The 19,623-nt window shown below is 64.9% G+C and overlaps 6 protein-coding genes and 1 long non-coding RNA gene across 19 annotated transcripts; 4 read left to right on the forward strand and 3 right to left on the reverse strand.

The window, feature by feature from the left end:
• Nucleotides 1-6: 6 nt before the first annotated feature.
• On the reverse strand, nt 7-3,875 carry PFKFB1 (6-phosphofructo-2-kinase/fructose-2,6-biphosphatase 1). The gene is made up of 14 exons (XM_030006705.1): nt 3,740-3,875; nt 3,415-3,540; nt 3,235-3,331; nt 3,068-3,134; nt 2,913-2,987; nt 2,454-2,510; nt 2,239-2,360; nt 1,934-2,141; nt 1,087-1,233; nt 861-965; nt 638-767; nt 472-534; nt 260-324; nt 7-126 (listed from the first exon to the last, which is right to left on the reverse strand). Exons 1-14 carry the CDS (start codon nt 3,765-3,767, stop codon nt 67-69), a joined length of 1,350 nt encoding a protein of 449 aa, XP_029862565.1. The 5' UTR covers nt 3,768-3,875; the 3' UTR covers nt 7-66.
• Nucleotides 1,981-2,922, forward strand: LOC115338225. Its single transcript, XR_003922353.2, has 3 exons — nt 1,981-2,098; nt 2,446-2,719; nt 2,756-2,922. It is a non-coding gene; the product is annotated as an uncharacterized LOC115338225 (long non-coding RNA).
• A 277-nt stretch (nt 3,876-4,152) lies between the features above and the next one.
• On the forward strand, nt 4,153-6,578 carry HSD17B10 (hydroxysteroid 17-beta dehydrogenase 10). Its single transcript, XM_030006706.2, has 6 exons — nt 4,153-4,264; nt 4,394-4,558; nt 4,669-4,833; nt 5,552-5,680; nt 5,761-5,869; nt 6,033-6,578. Exons 1-6 carry the CDS (start codon nt 4,241-4,243, stop codon nt 6,221-6,223), a joined length of 783 nt encoding a protein of 260 aa, XP_029862566.1. The 5' UTR covers nt 4,153-4,240; the 3' UTR covers nt 6,224-6,578.
• A 367-nt stretch (nt 6,579-6,945) lies between these two features.
• NAA10 (N-alpha-acetyltransferase 10, NatA catalytic subunit) lies at nt 6,946-10,518 on the forward strand. The gene is made up of 8 exons (XM_030006708.2): nt 6,946-7,072; nt 7,551-7,649; nt 7,737-7,795; nt 7,934-7,979; nt 9,377-9,492; nt 9,626-9,670; nt 9,968-10,052; nt 10,190-10,518. The coding sequence occupies exons 1-8, from the start codon at nt 7,052-7,054 to the stop codon at nt 10,418-10,420; spliced, it is 702 nt and encodes a 233-aa protein (XP_029862568.1). The 5' UTR covers nt 6,946-7,051; the 3' UTR covers nt 10,421-10,518.
• A 174-nt stretch (nt 10,519-10,692) lies between these two features.
• LOC115338235 (U8 snoRNA-decapping enzyme-like) lies at nt 10,693-12,418 on the forward strand. The gene is made up of 3 exons (XM_030006737.2): nt 10,693-11,068; nt 11,148-11,441; nt 12,012-12,418. The coding sequence occupies exons 1-3, from the start codon at nt 10,901-10,903 to the stop codon at nt 12,207-12,209; spliced, it is 660 nt and encodes a 219-aa protein (XP_029862597.1). The 5' UTR covers nt 10,693-10,900; the 3' UTR covers nt 12,210-12,418.
• LOC115338234 (protein SET-like) lies at nt 12,327-15,700 on the reverse strand. Of its 13 annotated transcripts, none has more exons than XM_030006726.2 (9): nt 14,652-15,700; nt 14,487-14,621; nt 13,887-14,354; nt 13,729-13,806; nt 13,490-13,601; nt 13,254-13,399; nt 13,090-13,166; nt 12,907-12,980; nt 12,327-12,748 (listed from the first exon to the last, which is right to left on the reverse strand). In XM_030006726.2, exons 1-9 carry the CDS (start codon nt 15,144-15,146, stop codon nt 12,666-12,668), a joined length of 1,668 nt encoding a protein of 555 aa, XP_029862586.1. In that variant the 5' UTR covers nt 15,147-15,700; the 3' UTR covers nt 12,327-12,665. The 13 variants fall into 13 exon arrangements, with proteins under 13 accessions (XP_029862586.1, XP_029862592.1, XP_029862589.1 ...); XM_030006732.2 differs by having other exon boundaries at nt 14,487-14,516; nt 14,652-15,685; XM_030006729.2 differs by having other exon boundaries at nt 13,887-14,486; nt 14,517-14,651; nt 14,787-15,684.
• Nucleotides 15,701-16,544: 844 nt separating this feature from the next.
• On the reverse strand, nt 16,545-18,123 carry LOC115338237 (translation initiation factor IF-2-like). The gene is made up of 4 exons (XM_030006738.2): nt 17,800-18,123; nt 17,484-17,533; nt 17,302-17,354; nt 16,545-17,209 (listed from the first exon to the last, which is right to left on the reverse strand). The coding sequence occupies exons 1-4, from the start codon at nt 17,817-17,819 to the stop codon at nt 16,829-16,831; spliced, it is 504 nt and encodes a 167-aa protein (XP_029862598.1). The 5' UTR covers nt 17,820-18,123; the 3' UTR covers nt 16,545-16,828.
• Between the last annotated feature and the right edge of the window lie 1,500 nt (nt 18,124-19,623).

Raw genomic sequence — 19,623 nt, forward strand, 5'->3', positions numbered from 1 at the left:
CAGTGCTTCGTTAAGGCAAGGTTTAATTTGGGGGGGGGCCCTGGGCCCCCCCTTGCCGAGGACCCCTCAATAATGGTAGGGGACGGTGACCAGGGCATCGGCTGGGGGGCGGCTGACATCGACGTTCTGCGGAGTGAAGACATGCGGGGGGTGGAAGGGCTCCCCAAAATCTAATGCCCCCCCCACCATCCCTCTTTTTTTGGGGTGCCCCAGTGGGGGTTTTTTGGGGGGGCACACACAGGGGAAAGCCCCTTTTTACCTGAGGCCGCTCCCGGTGGGTGTTCACCGCTTCGATGTTGAGAAAGATGGATTCCACCTCGCACCCTGCTTTCCCACAGAGGGAGAAAGGACCCGGCTACAGCTTGGGGGGGGGGGGAGTTGTCCCCCCTTTTTTGGTGGGGGGGGACATGACACACAGTCCCATTTTGGGGGACGCAGCCCCCTTTTTGGCGGGGACATCGCCGCACTCACCGTAAGCCACAGGGGTCAGCTTGAGCACCGTGTGTAGGGGACACTTGAGGTAGGGCAGCTCATCTGGGCAGTGGGGGGGCGGGAGGAAAGAGGGGGGGTGTTGGGGGTGGGATAACGGGTCTGGGGGTGTCCCCAAAAGGTCCCTAACTGTCCCCAAAACCCTCACCCGCGCTTTTATCCAGGAAATAAGCCAACAGGCAACGCATGACAGCTTGGTGGCAGACGACCAACACGTTCTCCTGCCGTTCCAGCTCCATGATGACGGGTTCCAATCGCTGCACCAGGTCCTCGTAGGACTTTGGGGGGGGGGGGGGGCATGGTGAGTGTGTGTTGTCCCCGTCCCCCCCCCAAAATGCTGCATTAATTTGGGGGGGGGGGGGGGTGTTTACCTCGCCTTTGGGATAACGGTAACGATACTTGTCCTGGTCCCGTAGGGCGAATTCGTGGGGGTAGCGCTCCTGGATTTCCTCGTAGGTCATCTCCTCGCAGACGCCCTGCGGGATAGGGATGATGGGGGGGGGGGGGGGGGGTGGATTTGGGGGTGTCGTCGTCTGTCCGTCGTCGTCCCCCCCCCCCCCCCCCAAAAAAAACCCAAAACAAGAGGGGGTGACTCACAGCATCGATCTCGTTGAGGGCTTTCCACTGCTCATAGGGAACCCCCAGGGCCTCGGCCGTCTCAATGGTGCGTTTCATGTGGCTGGTCCAAACTTTCAGCTCCCGGATCCGTTGGCTGCGGATGAATTCGGCCAGGGCCTGGGCGTACTGGGGGGGTGGACACGCCCATAGGGTGGGGTTTCCCACCTCTAGCCACGCCCATAGGGTGGGGTTCCCCCACCCCTGCCATGCCCCTTGTGCAATGGTAAGGGATGGGGTAGCCTCTTGCTGTTTTAGCTCCACCCCCCTGGGGGTGTGGTCTGCTCAGTCCCACCCCTCCCAGTGGGTGTTGCCTTCTGGTAGCCCCACCCCTCATAGGTGTGGCTTGCTTCTAGCTGTTTGCATAAAGCTCTGGGGGTGTGGCTTGTGCCTCTAGCTCCACCCCTTTGTGTTCCCACCCACATTATGGGGGTGTGGCTTTATCCCTTGGTCACACCCCTTTGTGGCTCCACCCCCGTGGGTGTGGCCTGCTCCCTTAGCCCTGCCTCTGTGCAAGTGGCTTGACTCTAGACAATGGTGGCAGCTGGGGGTGTGGCCTCCTCCATTAGCCCCGCCCCTTGTCCCTGGCCGTGCCTGTGCCACCTGGGGGTGTGGCCTCCTCCGTTAGCCCCACCCCTTTATCCACAGCCCCATGTCCACAGCAACCATGGCCTGGGTGTGGCCTCCCTTAGCCCCTCCCCCTGCCCTTAGCCCCGCCCCTCCATCCCCTAGCCCCACAGCCCTGCTCCCTTACCCCAGCCCCTCCACACTCGTGCCCACCCCACGGGCCCATCGTCACCGTGTGTGTGTCCCCCCTCCACGACCCCACCTGCTGCCCCCGAGGGGAGAGCCCCGAGTCCCCCCCGATGCGTCCCCGCAGGTTGAGCTGGCTCTCGCCGTGACGGCTGAGGTAGATGGCACGGGGGGTGACGTGGATGTTCATCAAGTAATAAACGATGCGGCTCTGGACGTGACCCTGCACCCGGTTCGCCAGGTACCGCAACCCCACGTCGAAAATCTTGATGTAGGACAGCCCGCTTGGGATAAGGCAGGGGGATAATACCCCATATCAGTCAAGGGGGGGGTCCCCAAGCTGAGGGGAGACACACACACACACGTGGGGTTTGGTGTCACCTGTCCAGCTGCTCATCCAAGGGCTCGTAGGTGGCTTTGTAGCACTCGATGCGCTTGAGGAAGTCGGCCACTGCTTCTTCCTGGGCACAGCCCTTGTAGTCGGGGCTGCTCAGCTTCACTTGCTGGGGGGGGCATGATTTTGGGGAGGGGGGATGACACAGGGCTCCCCCTGAGGGTCATTGTGTGCGTGTCCCCCTCCATTCTCAGGTTCTCACCTTGATGTTCTCCTCGATGATGGCGGGGTCGTCGCAAATGGATTCAATGAACAGAACCTGGGCGGGGGGGGTGCAAAAAGGGGGTCACCGATTCCCCCCCCCCCGTGTCATGAGCACTCCTAAAGCAGTGCTGCTGCCCCCCCCCAAGCACACTGTTGTTGCACCCCAGAGCAGTGCTGCTCTCCCTGCTCCATGCTGGGAGTACCCCCTCCAAAACAGTGTCATCACCACCCCCGTACTGTGAACACCCCCAAAACAGCGCTGTCGTCCCCCCAATGTGCTGTAAAGCCCCCCCAAAGCAGTGCCGCTGCCCCCCCCATGCTGTGAATGCCCCCCAAAGCAGCACTGCCATCCCTCCAACAATGTGCTGTAGCCCCCCCCCAATTCTATAAGCCCCCCAAAATACTTTGTGCTCACACACACACCCCCATCCCCCCCCCAAAATTATGCTGCCAGTACCTTGTAGCCATTCTCCTTGGCAAATTGCAGGATCAGAGCCCGGCGTTCCCGGGTCGTGTTGGTGGCATCGAACACCTGAGGGTTTGGGAGGGCAGTTTGGACCCCCCCCCAAAAAAAGTGGGGGGGTAGTTTGTGCAAGGGGGGGTGTCTCCTACCGCCACTTGCCCCTCCTCGGAGCTCAGATAGTTGCGGACGTCCTTAAGGGCAGCCAATGCGCATTGCCTGGGGAGGGAAATTTTGAGGGGGTGCCATCAGCTCTGCTTCCCCCCAAAGTGTACCCCAAAAATGCCCACACCCCCCAGACCCCCCCACTTCCTCTAACCTGCGGATTTGCATAGCCTCCTCGTTATCGTGACGGAAAAACTCATAGTTCTTGTAGCTCTGCACGGCTTTGCGCCGGTACTGCCCCACGTTAAACACTGTGGGGCGGGGGGGGGAGTTAGGGGATACCCCAAACCTACCCCCCCCAATAAACCCCCCCGTACACCCCAAAAATACTCACCCCGTGTCGGGGTGCCAATCCAATTGAGATAACGAGTGAGCTTACGGGAGATATAAGTCTTGCCGCGGGCCGGCAATCCCACCAGGACCACCATGGTGGGGCAGTTGGTAAACTGGGGTACCGAGGCTGTTTGGGGGGGGGGGGGCTACATCAGTGTTTAGCCCCCCCCAAATTGACTCCTGCACCCCCAAACACCTCCTGCACCCCAATCTGGGGCAGAACGGGTGCATTGCGGGGGCGGGGGGGTATTTGCCCCCCTTAGGGCAGGTTTGTGTGTCCCCCCCCAACACCAGTTCACCCCCACCCCCTCCCCACCTTGTTCTACCTGGGATTTTGGGTGATTTCTCCTCCATTTTGGCGGGGGGGGGGGTGGGAAACGGGTGCTGCGGTTGCCCCCCGGGAAGGTCAGAGGTAATGCTATACCCTGGCCGGTCGCCACGTTAGGAGGGAGGATGGGACAAGGCGGGGGGGGGGGCAGTGGGGGCCCCCCCAGGGTCCTGATCCTATCCCCTGGAGGGGAGGGGGTGTCCCCATTCTGTCCCCTTTTTTTTGGGGGGGGGGGTGGTCTTAATGTTGCCCCCTCCGGGGGGGTCTTGACCCCATCCCCCTTGGAGGGGGGGGTGTCCCCATCCTGTCCCCCCTCCCCTTGGGGGGGGGGGAGGTCCCCCCATCCTCTCCCCCATAGGACTCCCCACCCGTGTGTGTGTATGTCGTGTGTGTCCCCCCCCTCTTCCCTCCCCCCCCCCCCGGCCCTCCCACGATCCCTCCCGAGCTCCGCCCCCCCCCCCCCCCCCCCGCTCGCATTGGCCGGGCAGCGGGAGGAACGATGGCGGCCATCCGCAGCGTGAAGGTAAAGGAGACCCCCCCCACACCCTCTGTAGACCACCGCGAAAGGGTTCCCTTCTTCTTTAACACCCCCCCCCTTAATTTTTTCTTTCTGTCCTTATCCCCCCCCACCAAAAAAAAAAAAAACTTCCAGGGACTGGTGGCGTTGGTGACCGGCGGTGCTTCGGGACTGGGACGAGCTACGGTGGAACGTCTGGTGGAACAAGGAGCTCGGGTGGTCCTCCTCGACCTTCCTTCTTCACCGGGGGTCCAACTGGCCAAAGAATTGGGAGAACGTTGCGCCTTCGCCCCCGCCGACGTGAGCACCCAAAGGTGTGGGGGGCGGGGGGAGCGGGACACGGTTTCTCTTCCGTTTTGCCCCCACCGCTAACGTTGACTTTGGTTGCGGGGTCTACCTTGACGTCGTAGGTGACGTCGGCCGAAGAAGTGGGGGACGCTTTGGCTTTGACCCAAAAGGAATTCGGGCGCTTGGACCTGACGGTGAACTGCGCCGGCGTGGGTATCGCCGTCAAGACCTACAACAGCAAGAAGGACAAGGTCCACGAGTTGGAGGACTTCCAGAGGGTCATCAATGTGAGTACGGTGTTGGGGGGCTTTCACGGTCAACAGGGTGGTCCTGGGGTGTCCCAGGTTAACGGGGTGGGGGTGTGGAGTGGCCCTGGATTCAATGGGGGGGGTGGTTGTGGGGTGTCCATAGACAACAGGGTGGTCGTGGGGTGTCCCCGGTCAATAGGGTGGTCGTGGTTATGGGGTGTACCTGGTCATCAGGGTGGTTGTGGGGTGTCCATAGACAACAGGGTGGTCGTGGGGTGTCCCCGGTCAATAGGGTGGTCGTGGTTATGGGGTGTACCTGGTCATCAGGGTGGTTGTGGGGTGTCCCTGGTCAACGGGGTGGTCGTGGGGTGTCCCCGGTCAATAGGGTGGTCGTGGTTATGGGGTGTACCTGGTCATCAGGGTGGTTGTGGGGTGTCCCTGGTCAACGGGGTGGTCGTGGGGTGTCCCCGGTCAATAGGGTGGTCGTGGTTATGGGGTGTACCTGGTCATCAGGGTGGTTGTGGGGTGTCAGTGGTCATCAGGGTGGTTGTGGGGTGTCCCCGGTCAATAGGGTGGTCGTGGTTGTGGGGTGTCCCTGGTCAACGGGGTGGTTGTGGGGTGTCCCCGGTTAACAGGATGACCTTGGGGATCACGGGTGATCCCAGGCACAGCACGGGGAGTGGGGGTCCGTGGGGGTGTCAGTCAGGTTTGGGGGTGTCCCCAGACCCCAACCTCCCTCCCCGCTGCTCCCCCCCAGGTGAACTTAGTGGGGACCTTCAACGTCATCCGCCTCAGCGCCCGCCTGATGAGCCAGAACAAACCCGACCCCGACGGCCACCGAGGTCTGGTGGTCAACACCGCCAGCGTGGCTGCCTTCGAGGGGCAGGTGAGCACCAGGCAAACGATGATTGGGGTTGGGGGGGGGGGGAAGACCCCCCCAAAAAAGCTCACGTGTGTCCTTTATAGGTGGGTCAAGCAGCTTATTCGGCTTCCAAGGGCGGCATCGTGGGTATGACCCTCCCCATCGCCCGTGACCTGGCGCCGCTGGGGATCCGGGTGGTCACCATTGCTCCAGGTAAGGATATGGGGGACTCACACACATAATTCACCCCCTTTATTTTAATTTTTTTTTGGAGGGGGGACGACACATCAGATGGGAAATGGGAGGGGGGGAGGGCTGTAATTCACCCCTTTTAATTTTTTTTTTTCTGGGGTGGGGGGTGTTGTTTTCCCCTCAGGTTTGTTCTCCACTCCGTTATTGGCTGGATTGCCTGAACGAGTTCGTAATTTTTTGGGACAACAAGTGCCTTTTCCTTCGCGGTTGGGACACCCCCTCGAATACGCCCACCTCGTCCAGGCCTTGGCCGAAAACCCCATGGTCAACGGGGAGGTGGTGAGGTTGGACGGGGCCCTCCGCATGCAACCTTAATTTTTTTTTGGGAGGGGGGGGCCCGTATCCCAATTTTGGGGTGTTGGGGGGGGGGGTGTCCACAGTGGGGAATGCTCCCTGTAACCCCAGGGGTGGATGGCCATGAAGCTCCCTGGGGTGAGTGGGGGGGATGACACGTGGATTGGGGACACCTCCATGAGTGCCCTCCCCCCCCCGCCACGAGTGGGGATACCCCTGGGATTTGGGGGATCCCCCCCTCCCCAGAATGTGCACCGGGGGCACCCCTGGGAGCTGGGACACCCCACGATAGGGACACTCCACGGGACCCATCCTGGGCGTGGGGACCCCCCCCCGTGGGGACCCCCCTTCCCCCGCAATAAAGCGTGTTCAGCCACGCCGCCTCTGTGTGCTCTGCGCTGCCCCGCCTTTCCTCCCTCCCCATTGGCTCACGGCGCTGTCAATCCGTTGCGCCGCTAAGCGCGATTGGGTAGGGAAGGGGGTGGGAGAAGGTAAAGCTCGTCCCAGCCTCCCCCCCCCTCCGCCCCTTCCCCGGGGTGCAGCTGTGATTGGTTGGCAGCAGTTGAGCGGTGGGTTTGGCTGGGGTCCGCGTGACTCGCGCGGAGGTCGTCTCTGATTGGTTGAGGGCAAAGGGTAGAGTGGGGCGTGGCTAGTCCCGTCTCCGCCCCCCCAAGCTCCAGTCACTGATTGGCTAAGGCGGCTGTCAGTACGTCGCGAGGCGGGATGAGCAGGGGGGCTGGATAAGCGGGTGGACGGGCTTAGCGCTGATTGGTCGGGGTGACTCCTTCCGCCGGAAGCGGCGCCAGAGGGGAGAGGGAAGGCGGCGGAACCGGCGGGGCGGCCGCAGCCATGAACATCCGAAATGCGCGGGTGGGCGACCTCGGAGAGGGGAAACCGGGGTCTCGGGGTTGGGGGGGGGGGGGCGGGGAGGGCGTCGGGATCCCGGGAGGGAATGCGGGCCCCGGTAAGGGGTCAGCCGGGCCTCGGGGTGGGGGGGGAACCGGCGTCCCGTGGGGGATCTGAGGGGGATACCGGTCCCTGAGGGGGATCTGAGGTGGGTAACCGGGCCCGGGGGGGGGGCTGTGAGGGGGATACCGGGCCCTGAGGGGGATCTGAGGTGGGTAACCAGGCCCGGGGGGGGGCTCTCAGGTGAATACCGGGCCCGGGGGGGGTGTCTGAGGGGGATCCCGATCCCTGTGAGTGACCTTGGCGGGGATCTCCCCCATCCTCGACGTCCCCGCTGCTGTCAGGCAGCGCCCAGGCCCGTTTCGGGGCGTCCCATGCCCCCCGCCCTCGTCCCCCCGGGGCTGTTGTGGGTCACCACCGCCCTGACGCGCCCCACTGACAGCCCGAGGACCTGATGAACATGCAACACTGCAACCTGCTCTGCCTGCCCGAGAATTACCAGATGAAATATTATTTTTACCACGGTCTCTCCTGGCCTCAGGTATGTGTGTCCCTCTGCTCCCGGATGTATGGGTCCCCCCCAGACACCTGGGTCCTCCCCCCATCACCCCCCTTTCCCTCCCCGCAGCTCTCCTACATCGCTGAAGATGAGAACGGGAAAATCGTGGGTTACGTCCTGGCTAAAATGTGAGTGTGGTTTAGGGGGGGGACCCTTCCCCCCTCCCTCCCCTTTTCCTTTGATTTGGCGGGCGGAGGGGCAGTTGCTGACAGGATTTGGGGGTGTCAGTAGTCCCCCCCCCACCTCTCACCCCTGTTGTCTTGCAGGGAGGAGGACCCCGATGACGTCCCTCACGGGCACATCACATCCTTGGTAGGCAGCGGGGTGTCGTTCGGGGGGGGTCTTGGAATAGGTCAGAGGGTTTTGGGGAGCATTTGAGAGGTTTTGGGGTGCTCTTTGAGGGTCTGTGAGGGCTCTTGGAGGGGTTTGGGGGGCTCTTGGGGGTGGGTCTGAGTATTTGGGGAGGTCTTTGAGAGATTTGGGGGGGCACTTGAGGGGTTTTGGGGAGCTCCTCGAGGGTCTTTGGGGACTCTTTGAGGCTCTCTGGGGGCTCTCAAAGTGGGCTCAAGCATTTGGGGTGCTCCTTAAGCATCTTGGGGCCCCCTTGAGGGGTTTGGGTGTCTCTTGGAATGGGTCTGAACATTTGGGGGGCTCTTAGAGTGGGTCTGAGCATTTGGGGAGGTCTTTGAGGGGGGGTTGGGGTTACTTGAGGGGTTTTGGGGGGCTCCTCGAGGGTCTTTGGGGACTCTTTGAGGCTCTCTGGGGGCTCTCAAAGTGGGCTCAAGCATTTGGGGTGCTCCTTAAGCATCTTGGGGCCCCCTTGAGGGGTTTGGGTGTCTCTTGGAATGGGTCTGAACATTTGGGGGGCTCTTAGAGTGGGTCTGAGCATTTGGGGTGCACTTTGAGGGGGGGTTGGGGTTACTTGAGGGGTTTTGGGGGGCTCCTTGAGGGTCTTTGGGGGCTCTTTGAAGAGTCTGAGGGACTCTTGGAGAGGGCACAAGGATTTGGGGTGCTCTTTGGGGGTCTCGGGGGGGTTTGGGGGTTCTTTGAAGTGGTCTGAGCATCTGCAGTGCTCTTGCAGGGGAGGTTGGCGCTTTTGGGGAGTTTTGGGGTGCTCTTTGAGGGTCTTTGGGGATTCTTTGACAGGTTTGGGGAGCTCTTGGTGTAGGTCTGAGCATTTGGGGGCACTTGGAGGGGTTTTGAGGATATTTGAGGGTCTTTGGGGGGGCTCCTTGAGGGGTTTGGGGGACTCTTGGAGTGGGTCAGAGGGTTTGGGGGGGCACTTGAGGGGTTTTGGGGAGCTCCTTGAGGGGCTGTGGGGGCTCTTTGAGGGGTTTGGGGGGGGTCCTGCAGTGGGTGTGAGCATTTGGGGTGCTCGTTGAGGGTCTCTGGGGGCACCTGAGCAATTTTGGGGTGCTCCTTGAGGAGTTTGGGGGAGTCTCTTGGGAGAGGTCTGAATGTTTGGGGGGGTGGCTCTTTAAGGGTTTTGGGGGGCATTTGAGGGTTTTTTGGGGTGCTCCTTGCCAGTCTTTAGGGGGGGCACTTCAGGAATTTTGGCTTGCTCTTTGAAGGTTTTGGGAGTTCTTTTAGGTGGTGTTAGAGGATCCTGGAGATTTGTGGGTGTCTGGGTAGTTTGGGGGTGCACCGGGTGGGTTTTGGGGTACCCCACGGTGGCTGTAAACCCCCCCTCCAAAAAAAAAAAAAAAAAGGCAGTGAAGAGATCCCACCGGCGCTTGGGGTTGGCGCAGAAGCTGATGGACCAGGCGTCCCGTGCCATGATCGAAAACTTCAATGCCAAGTATGTCTCCCTCCATGTCCGCAAGAGGTGAGGACCCCCCCCCCCCCCCCCCCCCCCCAAATAAACTGCTTAGGGGGACCCCCCCCCCCCCCAAACTCACAAACCAATCAGGAACCCTCCCTCCCAAAAGTAACTAGCCCCCTCTTTTTTTGGTTGGCAGCAACCGGGCGGCTCTGCATCTCTACTCTAACACTCTCAACTTCCAGTGAGTATTTTGGGGGGGCTGAGGGGTGTTTTAGGGGGGCTGGAGGGGGGATTTGGGGGAGCTGGGGGGGATTTGGGGGGTATGGGGGGAGGCCTGGGGGAATGGGTGAAGGGGTTTAGGGGGGCTATGGGCAAATTCATGGCAACATTGAGAGACAAAATGGGGGCTAGGCTAGGGGGAGCACCCCAAAAACACCTCCGTCCGTGCCCCTCCCTCCCCAAAACGCCCCCCTCCCTATGTGTGGCCCCCCCAAATAACCCCCCCTGTGTCATGTGTCATCCCCCCCTCCCTGTCCAGGATCAGCGAGGTGGAGCCCAAATACTACGCGGATGGGGAGGACGCCTACGCCATGAAGCGGGACCTCACCCAAATGGCGGATGAGGTAGTGCCCCCCCCCAGGAGCCCTCAAAGGCTTTTCTGGGGTGGGCTGCACCCCCCTGGAGCCCCCCCAAATCTTTTTTAGGCCCCCCCCCCCAGGACTCCTGTAACCCCCTTTTTAACATCCTCCTCTCCTTACAGCTGCGGAAGCAGGTGGAGCAGAAGGAGCGTGGCCGCCCCCCAGCTCCCACTGAGCCCCCCCGGGGTGGGGAGGGGGTTTGCGGAAGCGGGGGGGCCCCCCCGCAACCTCCGGCAGTACCTCCCCCTCCTGAAGATGGGGGGGCCGACAGCAAAGACCTCAGCGAGGTGAGCGAGACCACCGAGAGCACTGACGTCAAAGACAGCTCCGAGGCTTCCGACTCCGCTTCATAGGGGCCCCCCCAAATTTGGGACACCTGCCCCAAATATGGGAGCCCCCCCCCCCGACCCTGAGACCCCCCCAGACTCCCCCTTGGTGCTGGGGGGGGGGCAATAAACCCCCTCCCTCTCCAGCCCATGCCTCTTTTCTCCCCCCCCTCCTGTAGTCTGGGGGGCTTGTGGTCCTGGGGGGGGGGGGGGGTTGTGGGTGGGTAATGTGGGGGGGGGGATCTCTCGCTGCCCCCCCCCCGCGGCCATAGAGGTGGCTGTGGGGAAGGGAGGAGGAATGAGGGGGCGTGGTATCGCCTGGCCGCGCCTCTCCCCGCGTCGGCCACGCCCCCCCATAGCTGCCTGATGTTGCTAGAGGGTGGTTAAGAGTGGGGGCGTGGCCTGCGCTTCTCCCTCACCCGCTGATTGGTGGCGGCGCGGCCTCGCAGTTTACGCGCCCCGCCTCCTTCCCTCTGATTGGCGGAGGCGCGGCGTTGCGGCGCCGCCATGTGGGAGAGAGGGGAGCAAGCGCCGCTAAGCCGAGCGGAGGCTTTGGCCTTGGGCCGGAATGGTACCGGGAACCGGGCAGCAGGAGCGGGCTGGCGGCACGCCTGCCACGTCATGCTGTACGCCCCTCTACCCACCGGCTCCCCACCGCCTGGCTACGCCGTACTGGTGCGTACTGGTGAAGCGGGGGAGGGAGAAACCCCCCCTCCTTGCCGGTTTTCGTGACTGATCCCTGCCGCTCCGGTAGATGCAACTGCGGTTCGACGGGCGGTTCGGGTTCCCGGGGGGGCTGGTGGAACCCGACGGGGAATCGCTGGAAGCCGGCTTACACCGAGAACTACGGGAAGAACTAGGCCCGGCGACGGCCGGTTTACGTTTACGACCCCGCCACCATCGGGGCGCGAGGGTTTGGCCGGCGGGTGGCACCGGAAGCGGAAGTGACGCCGGGCTCGTGACGCATTTCTACATCCGGCGCTTATCCTGGGAGGAACTGGTGGCCATCGAGAGGGGCGGCCCGCGGGCACCGGAGCACGGCCTGGAGGTGGGGGGGGGGGGGGGTCTTGGGGACACCGGGACCCGTTGAGGGGGAGTTTAAAGGGGCGGGGGGGGGGGCTGGGGGACACCGGCACCCGATGGGGGGGGGGTCTTGGGGACACCCGCACCTGCTGGGGGGGGGGTTTAAGGGGCGGGGGGGCTGGGGGACACCGGCACCGGTTGGGGGGGGAGTTTAAGGCGGGGGCGGGGGTCTTGGGGACACCGGGACCCGTTGAGGGGGAGTTTAAGGGGGGGGGGGGGCGGGCTGGAGGACATCGGCACCGGTTGGGGGGGGTCTTGGGGACACCGGCATCGGTTGAGAGTGGAGTTTAAGGGGGGGGGGGGCTGGGGGACACCGGCACCGGTTGGGGGGGGGGGGAGCTTAAGGGGGGTTGTGGTGTTATTTGGGGCCTGGGGGGGGTTGAGTTGGGGGATAGGCACCGGGGGACATGGGTACCGGGGAAGGGGGGGGCTCCATCTGGCCCGCCTTTTTTCTGTCGGGGGGGGGGGTGGTGGTGTCACTGGGGTAGTTTAGGGGGTTTCCTGGCACTCTGGGGGATCCCCCTGCCCCCCCCAGGTGCAGGGGCTGGTGCGGGTCCCCCTGGGCAGCGGGCTCCCCGCTTTCCTACGGCATCGCTTCGCCGGGGATGCCCGGGAGCAGCTGCTGGGGGCCCTCCTCGCTCTCGGCATCCGACCCTCCCCCCTCAACGAGGAACCAGCGGGGGACCCCCAAATCCAGGTGGCCGGGGAGCTCCCCCCGCCCCCCCAAACTTGAGAGCGGGGTGGGGAAATGATCTAAAGGAATAAAAGCACCCCAAAATGCCTCCACCACCCCCTTTTGACATCATCACCCACTAAGGGGGGGATTTGGGGGTTCAGGGGAGCATCCATGTACCCCGTTAAATCTTTATTATAATATATTTTTAGATATAAAATGGCAATTTTACAAGATTTTGACCCAAAATGTACAAAAATGGTCCTAAATTAGTTGTATTTCTCTCTCTCTGTGGGGAGGGGGGAAGATTTGGGAGAGGGAACCCCAAGGAGTTGGGGAGACTGGGGACACCTCCCCCGCCATGGGGGGTTCCTGGAGGGGGGGCCTCGGGTTGGGGGGGGTTTCAAGGCCAACAAACACCCTGAGCTGTGTTGGGGGCCCCCCCAGCCCCTCGTTACCCGCAATGCCTTGAGGGGGAGGGGGGGGCTGGAGCACGCCCCAGCCCCCACCCCGCAATTAGTCTCTGCCCCCATTGGGGTTCGTCCGTCCAGCTGGGGGGCTGGGGGGCTCCTCAGGCAGGACCTCTTCCACGCCACTGCCTGGGGGGCAGGGGGACACAACATAAAGTCAGCCCCCCCCCCCCGCAAGAGGACTTGGGGGGGGGGGGGTCAGGGGGAATTGGGGGTGCTCCCAGCCCCCCATTTCCCCAGGTGAGAGGTTGGGGTACCCCCCCGGAGAGGGGGGCGATGTCACTTACCGTCCCCGTCGTCGAGGATCTCCTGCACGTCCTCATCATCATCTACGATCACCACACAGTCCTCCCCGCTCTCACTGTGGGTGGGGGCGTTAGCGAGGGGGGGGATAAAGCTTTGGGGTTCCTTCCCTGGCACCCCCAAAATCCCGGGGTACCCCCTGGCCACCCCCCCGGAGTGCAGCTGACCTTTCAGGGATCCCCTCGGCGCCCTCGCCCAACAAGTAGAACTGCAGCGGGTTTGGCCATAGTTCCTCCTTGATGATCTTGGGGGAGAGATTTTTTGAGGGGGTGGGGGTGTCAGGGTGGTATTGGGAGCACTGGGAGGAGGTACTGGGAGTGCTGGGACTCACCTCAGCAATACGATCTCCCGCAGGGAAGCTGTGGTCCCCAAACCAAGCGAAAAAGCTGCGGGGGGCCGGTGGACCCTTGTGGGGACGAGAACGGGGGTCCTGCCCCTGCCACCATCGGATGGGGGTTGAATGGGACACCAGGTGACCTGGGGGGGGCAGCGGGGAGAAGGGGGGGGGGTCACTTTGGACCCCCCAAAATCCCTCCCTAGGTTGTAGGAAGTGGGGCGCTCACCCACCGGAGGGACCGCGCACGAATTCCTTGGCCACAACATCGTTCTGGAAGTAGGGATTGACGCTGAAGAAGAACCGGATCCTGCACCCAGGTCGGGCTTGGCCAAATTCCTCCACCTGCGGGATCCAGGTGTCCAAGTACGTCACCCTCCTCCTCCTCACTCTCTGGGGGACGGGGGGGGCTCCCCCATTCCCCCCCCCCCCCCAACATCTCCCCACAACCCCCCCGGGGGCATGCAGGCACCTGTAAGCTCGTCATGTAGCTGAGGGCATCCTCATCGCGGTCGCTGATCATGGCCGAGAGCTGGGGGTGGTTCAGGAACTGGGGAGGGGGGTTAAGGAAAGCCGGAGGCCTGGCTTTGTCGTATGTGTGTGTGTCCCCCCCCCCAGAAAAAAGGATACGGCAGTGACCCAGAAGCCGGGGATGTGCTGGATGAGGCGGTTGCGGCGCTGCAGGTGCGGCCGCCGGCGGAGCCAAAATTTAGCGCGGAGGCGGCGGAAGGCGCGAGCCGCCTGCTCCTCCACGGCCTCCAGCTCCAGCTGCACGGCCTCCAGGGCCGCCAGGTACCGCCTGGGGCCTTCCTCCTCCTCCTCTTCCTCCTCATCCTCACCCAGAGAAATCACTGCACACTCCTCCGGGCTGTGGCCTTTCTGCCGTACACAGGGGGCTGGACCCCCTTTGGGCTCTGGGACCCTTTTCTCACCTCGGCTTTGCTGTGAGCAGGTGATGGTGGCGGTCTCCAGACACTCCTTGAGCTCGGTGGCAGTCTCCAGGCCCCCCTTGCTCCTTCTCCCCTGCTCCAAGCAGCGGGTGACGGCGGTCTCCAGGCTCCCCTTGCGCCTGTTGGTGGTCTTCAGGCTCCCCGTGACCTCACTGGTGGTCTTCAGGCTCCCTGTGACCTCCCTGGTGGTCTCCAGGCTCCCCTTGCCCTGCTCCAAGCAGCGGGTGACAGTGGTTTCCAGGCTCTCCTTGTGCCCGTTGGTCTCCAGGCTCCCCATGACCTCGCCGGTGGTCTCCAGGCTCCCCGTGACCTTGCTGGTGGTCTCCAGGCTCCCCTTGCCCTGCTCCAAGCAGCAGGTGACGGCAGTCTCCAGGCTCCCCTTGCGCCCATTGGTGGTCTTCAGGCTCCCTGTGACTACGCTGGTAGTCTTCAGGTTCCCTGTGATCTCCCCGGTGGTCTCCAGGCTCCCCATGACCTCCCTGGTGGTCTCCAGACCCCCCTTGCCCTGCTCCAAGCAGTAGGTGACGGCAGTCTCCAGGCTCCCCTTGCGCCCATTGGTGGTCTTCAGGTTCCCTGTGACCTCCCCGGTGGTCTCCAGGCTCCCTGTGACCTCCCTGGTGGTCTCCAGACCCCCCTTGCCCTGCTCCAAGCAGGGGGTGACGTCGGTTTCCAGGCGCCCTTTGGGCCCCACGGTGGTCTTCAGGCCCCCCCTGAGGGAAGCAGTAGTTTCCAAGCCTCCGCCAGGGGGCGCCGGCGCGCCGGCGCACTGCGCATGCCCGCTCGCTGCTCCTGGCGCACGCGCGCCGCCGCCCTCACCGCGACCTCCGGCGGGAGGTGACGTTTCCCGGCGGGTAGAGGCGACGGTGGGATCCGTCTCGCTGGCAGTTTCCAGGCGGCGGAGTTTGGCGGGAGAAGGCCGGTCCGCCCCGGCCCCGCTCATGGCGGCGGTACCGGCGGGGCGGGGGCGGTTCCGGCACTCGCTAGGCCCCTAACGGCCGCCGCCCAACGGCCGAAAAGCGCGCGCGCCGCCGCCTCGCCCCGCCCACCCCTTTCGTCACGCGGCGCCGCCCATTGGTTGCCCGCCTCTCCCCCCCCCCCCGCCGCCAGCCGGTTACCGTGGCGACGCCTGTCACGTGGGGCGGGGGATCGCGCAGCCAATCGGCGCCACTCCCTTTGGCGGGCAACTGGGGGGGGGGGGGAAGTGCGCGCAGGCGCAGCGCGCGGCGCGCACGTGCGGCCGGCGCGAGCGCCCCGCCGTGACGTGACTAGGCGCGAAGCTCCGCCCCGTCGCCCAGAGTCGTCGGGACCCTCTGAGGGGACGGAGGTGTCGCGGCCGCGTTCCGCTGCGGGGCCTACACCGGTGGGTTCGGGGGTGCCGGGAACCCCGCTCGACTGCATCCAGGGGATGAGGACCCCCCCGCCTATGCCCAGGAGGCTAAAGACCCCCCCCACCTGCCTCCTTGAGGGCTGAGGACCCCCTCCAGTGGGCTAAGGACCCCCCCCAGCAGGCTGAGGACCCCCCCCAGCAGGCTGAGGACCCCCCCAGCTGCCTCCCTGAGGGCTGAGGACCCCCCAGTTGAGCTAAGGACCCCCCCTAGCTGCCTCCGTGAGGGCTGAGGACCCCCCCCAGCAGGCTAAGGACCCCCCCAGCTGCCTCCCTGAGGGCTGAGGACCCCCCAGTTGAGCTAAGGACCCCCCTAGCTGCCTCCATGAGGGCTGAGGACCCCCCCCAGCAGGCTAAGGACCCCCCAAGCTGCCTCCCTGAGGGCTGAGGACACACCCAGTGGGCTAAGGACCCCCCCAGCTGCCTCCCGGAGGGATGAGAACCCCCCCAGCAGGCTAAGGAACCCCCTTGCTGCCTCCCTGAGGGCTGAGGACCCCCCGCAGTGGGCTAAGGACCCCCCCCAGCTGCCTCCCTGAGGGCTGAGGACCCCCGCAGTGGGCTAAGGACCCCCCCCCAGCTGCCTCCCTGAGGGCTGAGGACAGCCCTCACCCCGTCCCGGATGCCTCCCAGGGGGCGTGGACCCCCTCCATCATCACACAGGCCACGACCACGTTGTGACACCAAGGGTGAGCCCCCCCGCCACCCCACCCGGTGGGAAGCCAGGGCCCCCCCCTCCCCAAATCTCCCCGGGAGTGGGCTGTTTGTCACCCACTGGGCCCGTGACCTTTGCTGGGGACCTTCCCTGGGGGCAGGAAACGGCTGCGACAGAGAAAGGAGGGGGGGGGAGGGAAACCAGCCCCCCCCCCAAAGAGGGAGAGCCAACCCGCTTCCCCCCCGCTTTGCACCCCAAACCCCCCCCCCACCATCGCAATCACCCCCACAAGGACTCGGGGAGACCATCTTTCTATGGCTGTATGTACACAGGGGCACCCCAAAACCCGGGGGGGGGGCTCACGAGTCTGGAGGGGGTCCCCCAAAATGGCCACCACCCCCACCCAAGGTGGGGGGGAGCCAATTCCCAAATTTGGGGGTGCAGTTTGATAGTCCCATGCTGCAAATCAGCCCCCCCCCCCTTGACCGTTTTAGGCAGTGTCCCATGCTTTCAGGGGTGAAAATTTGGGGGGAGGGGGCCCCCCCCCTTCATGTCAGCCAGGCCAGCGCCAGGTAGAGCCCCAAGGCTAGGGCGGCCGTGGGCCCCCCCCCCATCCCCCCAAGCCACCGGTACCAGTACGGCCAAGGCCAACACGACCCCGCACCCCCTCAGGGCCCCCCCCAAACCCCCCCCCCCGCCCCCGGGGGGGCCTCGCCGGCACCACTAAGGCCCCCTCCACCGGCCCCCCCCTCCCTAATAAAACCGGGGGGCTGCGGCGACCCCCTCCCGCTTCATAACGCAGCGCCATCTCATTAGCTAACGAGGTGTTGGGGGCTCGTTCGGGTAAAGGGGGACCCCCGTTTCTCGGGGGGGGGCCCCCGTTGTCGCCGGGCTCCCCCCGCAGCCGGCGGAGGTGGGAGAGGTAGAGCTGCTCCAGCTCCCGCGCCACCGCCTCCTCCTCGGCGCCCTGGGGGGGGGGGGGGGGGCAAGATTTTGGGGTACCCCCTCCTCCTCGAGGGAGGGGGCACCCCACTTTTTTGGGGGGGGGGTTTGTCTCACCTGTGCCGGGGGCTGCTCCGCATCCACGGGGGGCGTTGGGGAAGGGTCGGGCTCTGTGGGAGGGAAAGGGGGGGGGTGCTAGGGCGGGTACCCCTAAAATTGGGGGGGTACCTTTAAAATTGGGGGGTACCTCTAAAATTTGTGGGGGTACCTCTAAAATTTAGAGGGGGGGTGATACTTACCCGCGCCACGGTCGGGGGGTGGGGGCTGCGTGTCCTCTGCCTCCTGTGGCCTTTTTGGGGGACACGGGGGGGGGGTCATCGGAGAGGACCACCCCCCCCCCAAAAAAAAAAAATTGGGGGGCAGGGGGGCGGCGTCTGCAGCCCCCCCAGAGGGTGACCCACATTCGGGGGGGGGGGAGGACCCAGGCATGCCCCATAGCCCCCCCCCCAATTTAGAGGGGCGCATGCGGGGAGGGGGGGGGCGTTGACCCCATTTTTGGGGGTGGGCCCCCCCATGCAGTTTTGGGCCCCCCCCCCCCCCCCCCCAGTCTCTTACCTGCCCTTCCCAGGCCTCATCCAGCTCACGGGGGGCTGCTCCCCCCCCCGCGCCCCCCTCCCCACCCTGGGGGGGGTCCCCCAAAACCCCCGCTCCCCCCCCCCCGGGATCCCTCCCCCCCGCCCCCGGGGGTCCCAGGGCCGGTATTGCCGCAGGCGGGTAAGGGGGAGCCCCAAAGCGTCAGCGAAAAGGACCCGCCGGGACCCCCCCCCCGGGGGGGGGCGCGGGGGTGTCGGGGTCCCCCGGGGGGGGGGACACGGGGTTCTGGGGGTCCCCCAGGGGAACCCAGGCGTCCGGGAGGGACGAGACCGGGAGCCAGGAGTCCGGGGGGGGGGGAAAAGCCGCCGTGGGGGGCATGGGGGGAAGGAGGGGGGGTCCAAGGGGGGTGAGGGGGGGTCCCGGGCCGCGGGGCAGGCTGGGAAGGGCCCCCCCGGCGCGGGGCATGCCGGGAGTCCGGCCAAGGAGCGGGAGGGGGGGGAGCCGGGGCGGAGGCGGGTGCCCGGGCCATGGCGGGAGGGGGCGTGGCCGGGAGGGGGCTGCGCAGGCGGCGGGGGCGGGGCTTGTGGGCGGAGGGGAGGGGCGTGGTCTGGGCGGGGCTTATGGGGGTCCCAGGGCGGGGGAAGAGGGGTGCATGGGTCCCAGGGGAGGGGGGGGGGGTGAAACGCCCCCCCCCCCCCCCCGCCGGACGCTGAGGGGTGTTTGGGGGGGGGTCCTGGAGACTGGGGGGTTGTCTTGGGGGTGGTGGTTAAAGGGGCATCCCTGTACTCCTGGGTCCCCAGGGGCCGTGGGGGGGGGCAAAGCGAGGTCCCCCAGATGCCTGCACCCGTTGTGGGGGGGGGGCACTGGGGGCGAAGCGGGGTCCTCAGGACGCCTTGGTCCCTTTGTGACCCCCACCCCCCAAAAGGGAGCTTCAGCACAAGTGAAAGTTTGGGGCGGTGCTGGTGCCCCCCCCCATCCCAATGGGGAGGGGGCGGAAGCGGGGGGGGTGTGGAGGATTTGGGGGGGGCCCCCCAGGACCCCCCCCCCAAGAGGGGGAGGGTTCTCTGACATCACGGGGGGGGGTACCATAAAAAGCGGGGTGCCACGGGTGGGGCGGGCAGGCGAGCGGGGTGCTGCTGGTAAGCGGGGTTCGGGGGGGACGACAGATGGGGGGGCTGCGCCCCAACACACGCAGGCACAAGGCGGGGTGGGGGGCAGCCAGCGTGCAAGGGCCTTCGCACGAGGGGCCCGCGCACGCCCTCACGCCGCGGCACATGGCCGCCACGGGGATGGGGTTGGGGGGTCCCTATGGCGGGGCGGGGAGGCATTTTGGGGTGTGGGGGGAGTGGAGCAGGCCCGGACGCCTGGGTCCCCTGGCCCTCCCCCCCCCCGGTTTCCTGCTGTCTCAGGGCAAGTTTCAAGTCGCTTCGAGCTGGGGAAGTCCCCGGGGGGGAAAAACACTCCCAACCCCCCCTTTCCCTCCCGAAACCGGGGAGAGGTCCCAGTGTGCTGAAACCAGGAGCAGGTTTGGGTTAAAGCGGGGCGAATTCGGGGTCGGAAAGCGTCAAAAAAATAACATTAAACCGGCGGGTTTCAGGTGCGCCATTTCCTCGCGAAAAGGGCAAAAGTCGGGGCCTGCAGCTGGCAAACGCCCCCCCCCCTCAAATTATGGGGGTACGGAGGGGGGCTTTGTCGAGGGGTTTTACCCTTTCTGAGCAATTTTTAAGGATTTGAGGGTGCCCAAGCGATTCAGGTCCATTTTGGTGCATTTCCCGGCTTTTTGGAGTGTGTTGTAGCTACTTTTTCTGACAGCATTTTTTGGGGGCATTTCGGGGTGGTTTTTGG

Source organism: Aquila chrysaetos, unplaced genomic scaffold (genome assembly GCF_900496995.4).
Source record: "Aquila chrysaetos chrysaetos unplaced genomic scaffold, bAquChr1.4, whole genome shotgun sequence".
In the NCBI taxonomy this organism is placed as follows: Eukaryota; Metazoa; Chordata; class Aves; order Accipitriformes; family Accipitridae; genus Aquila; species Aquila chrysaetos.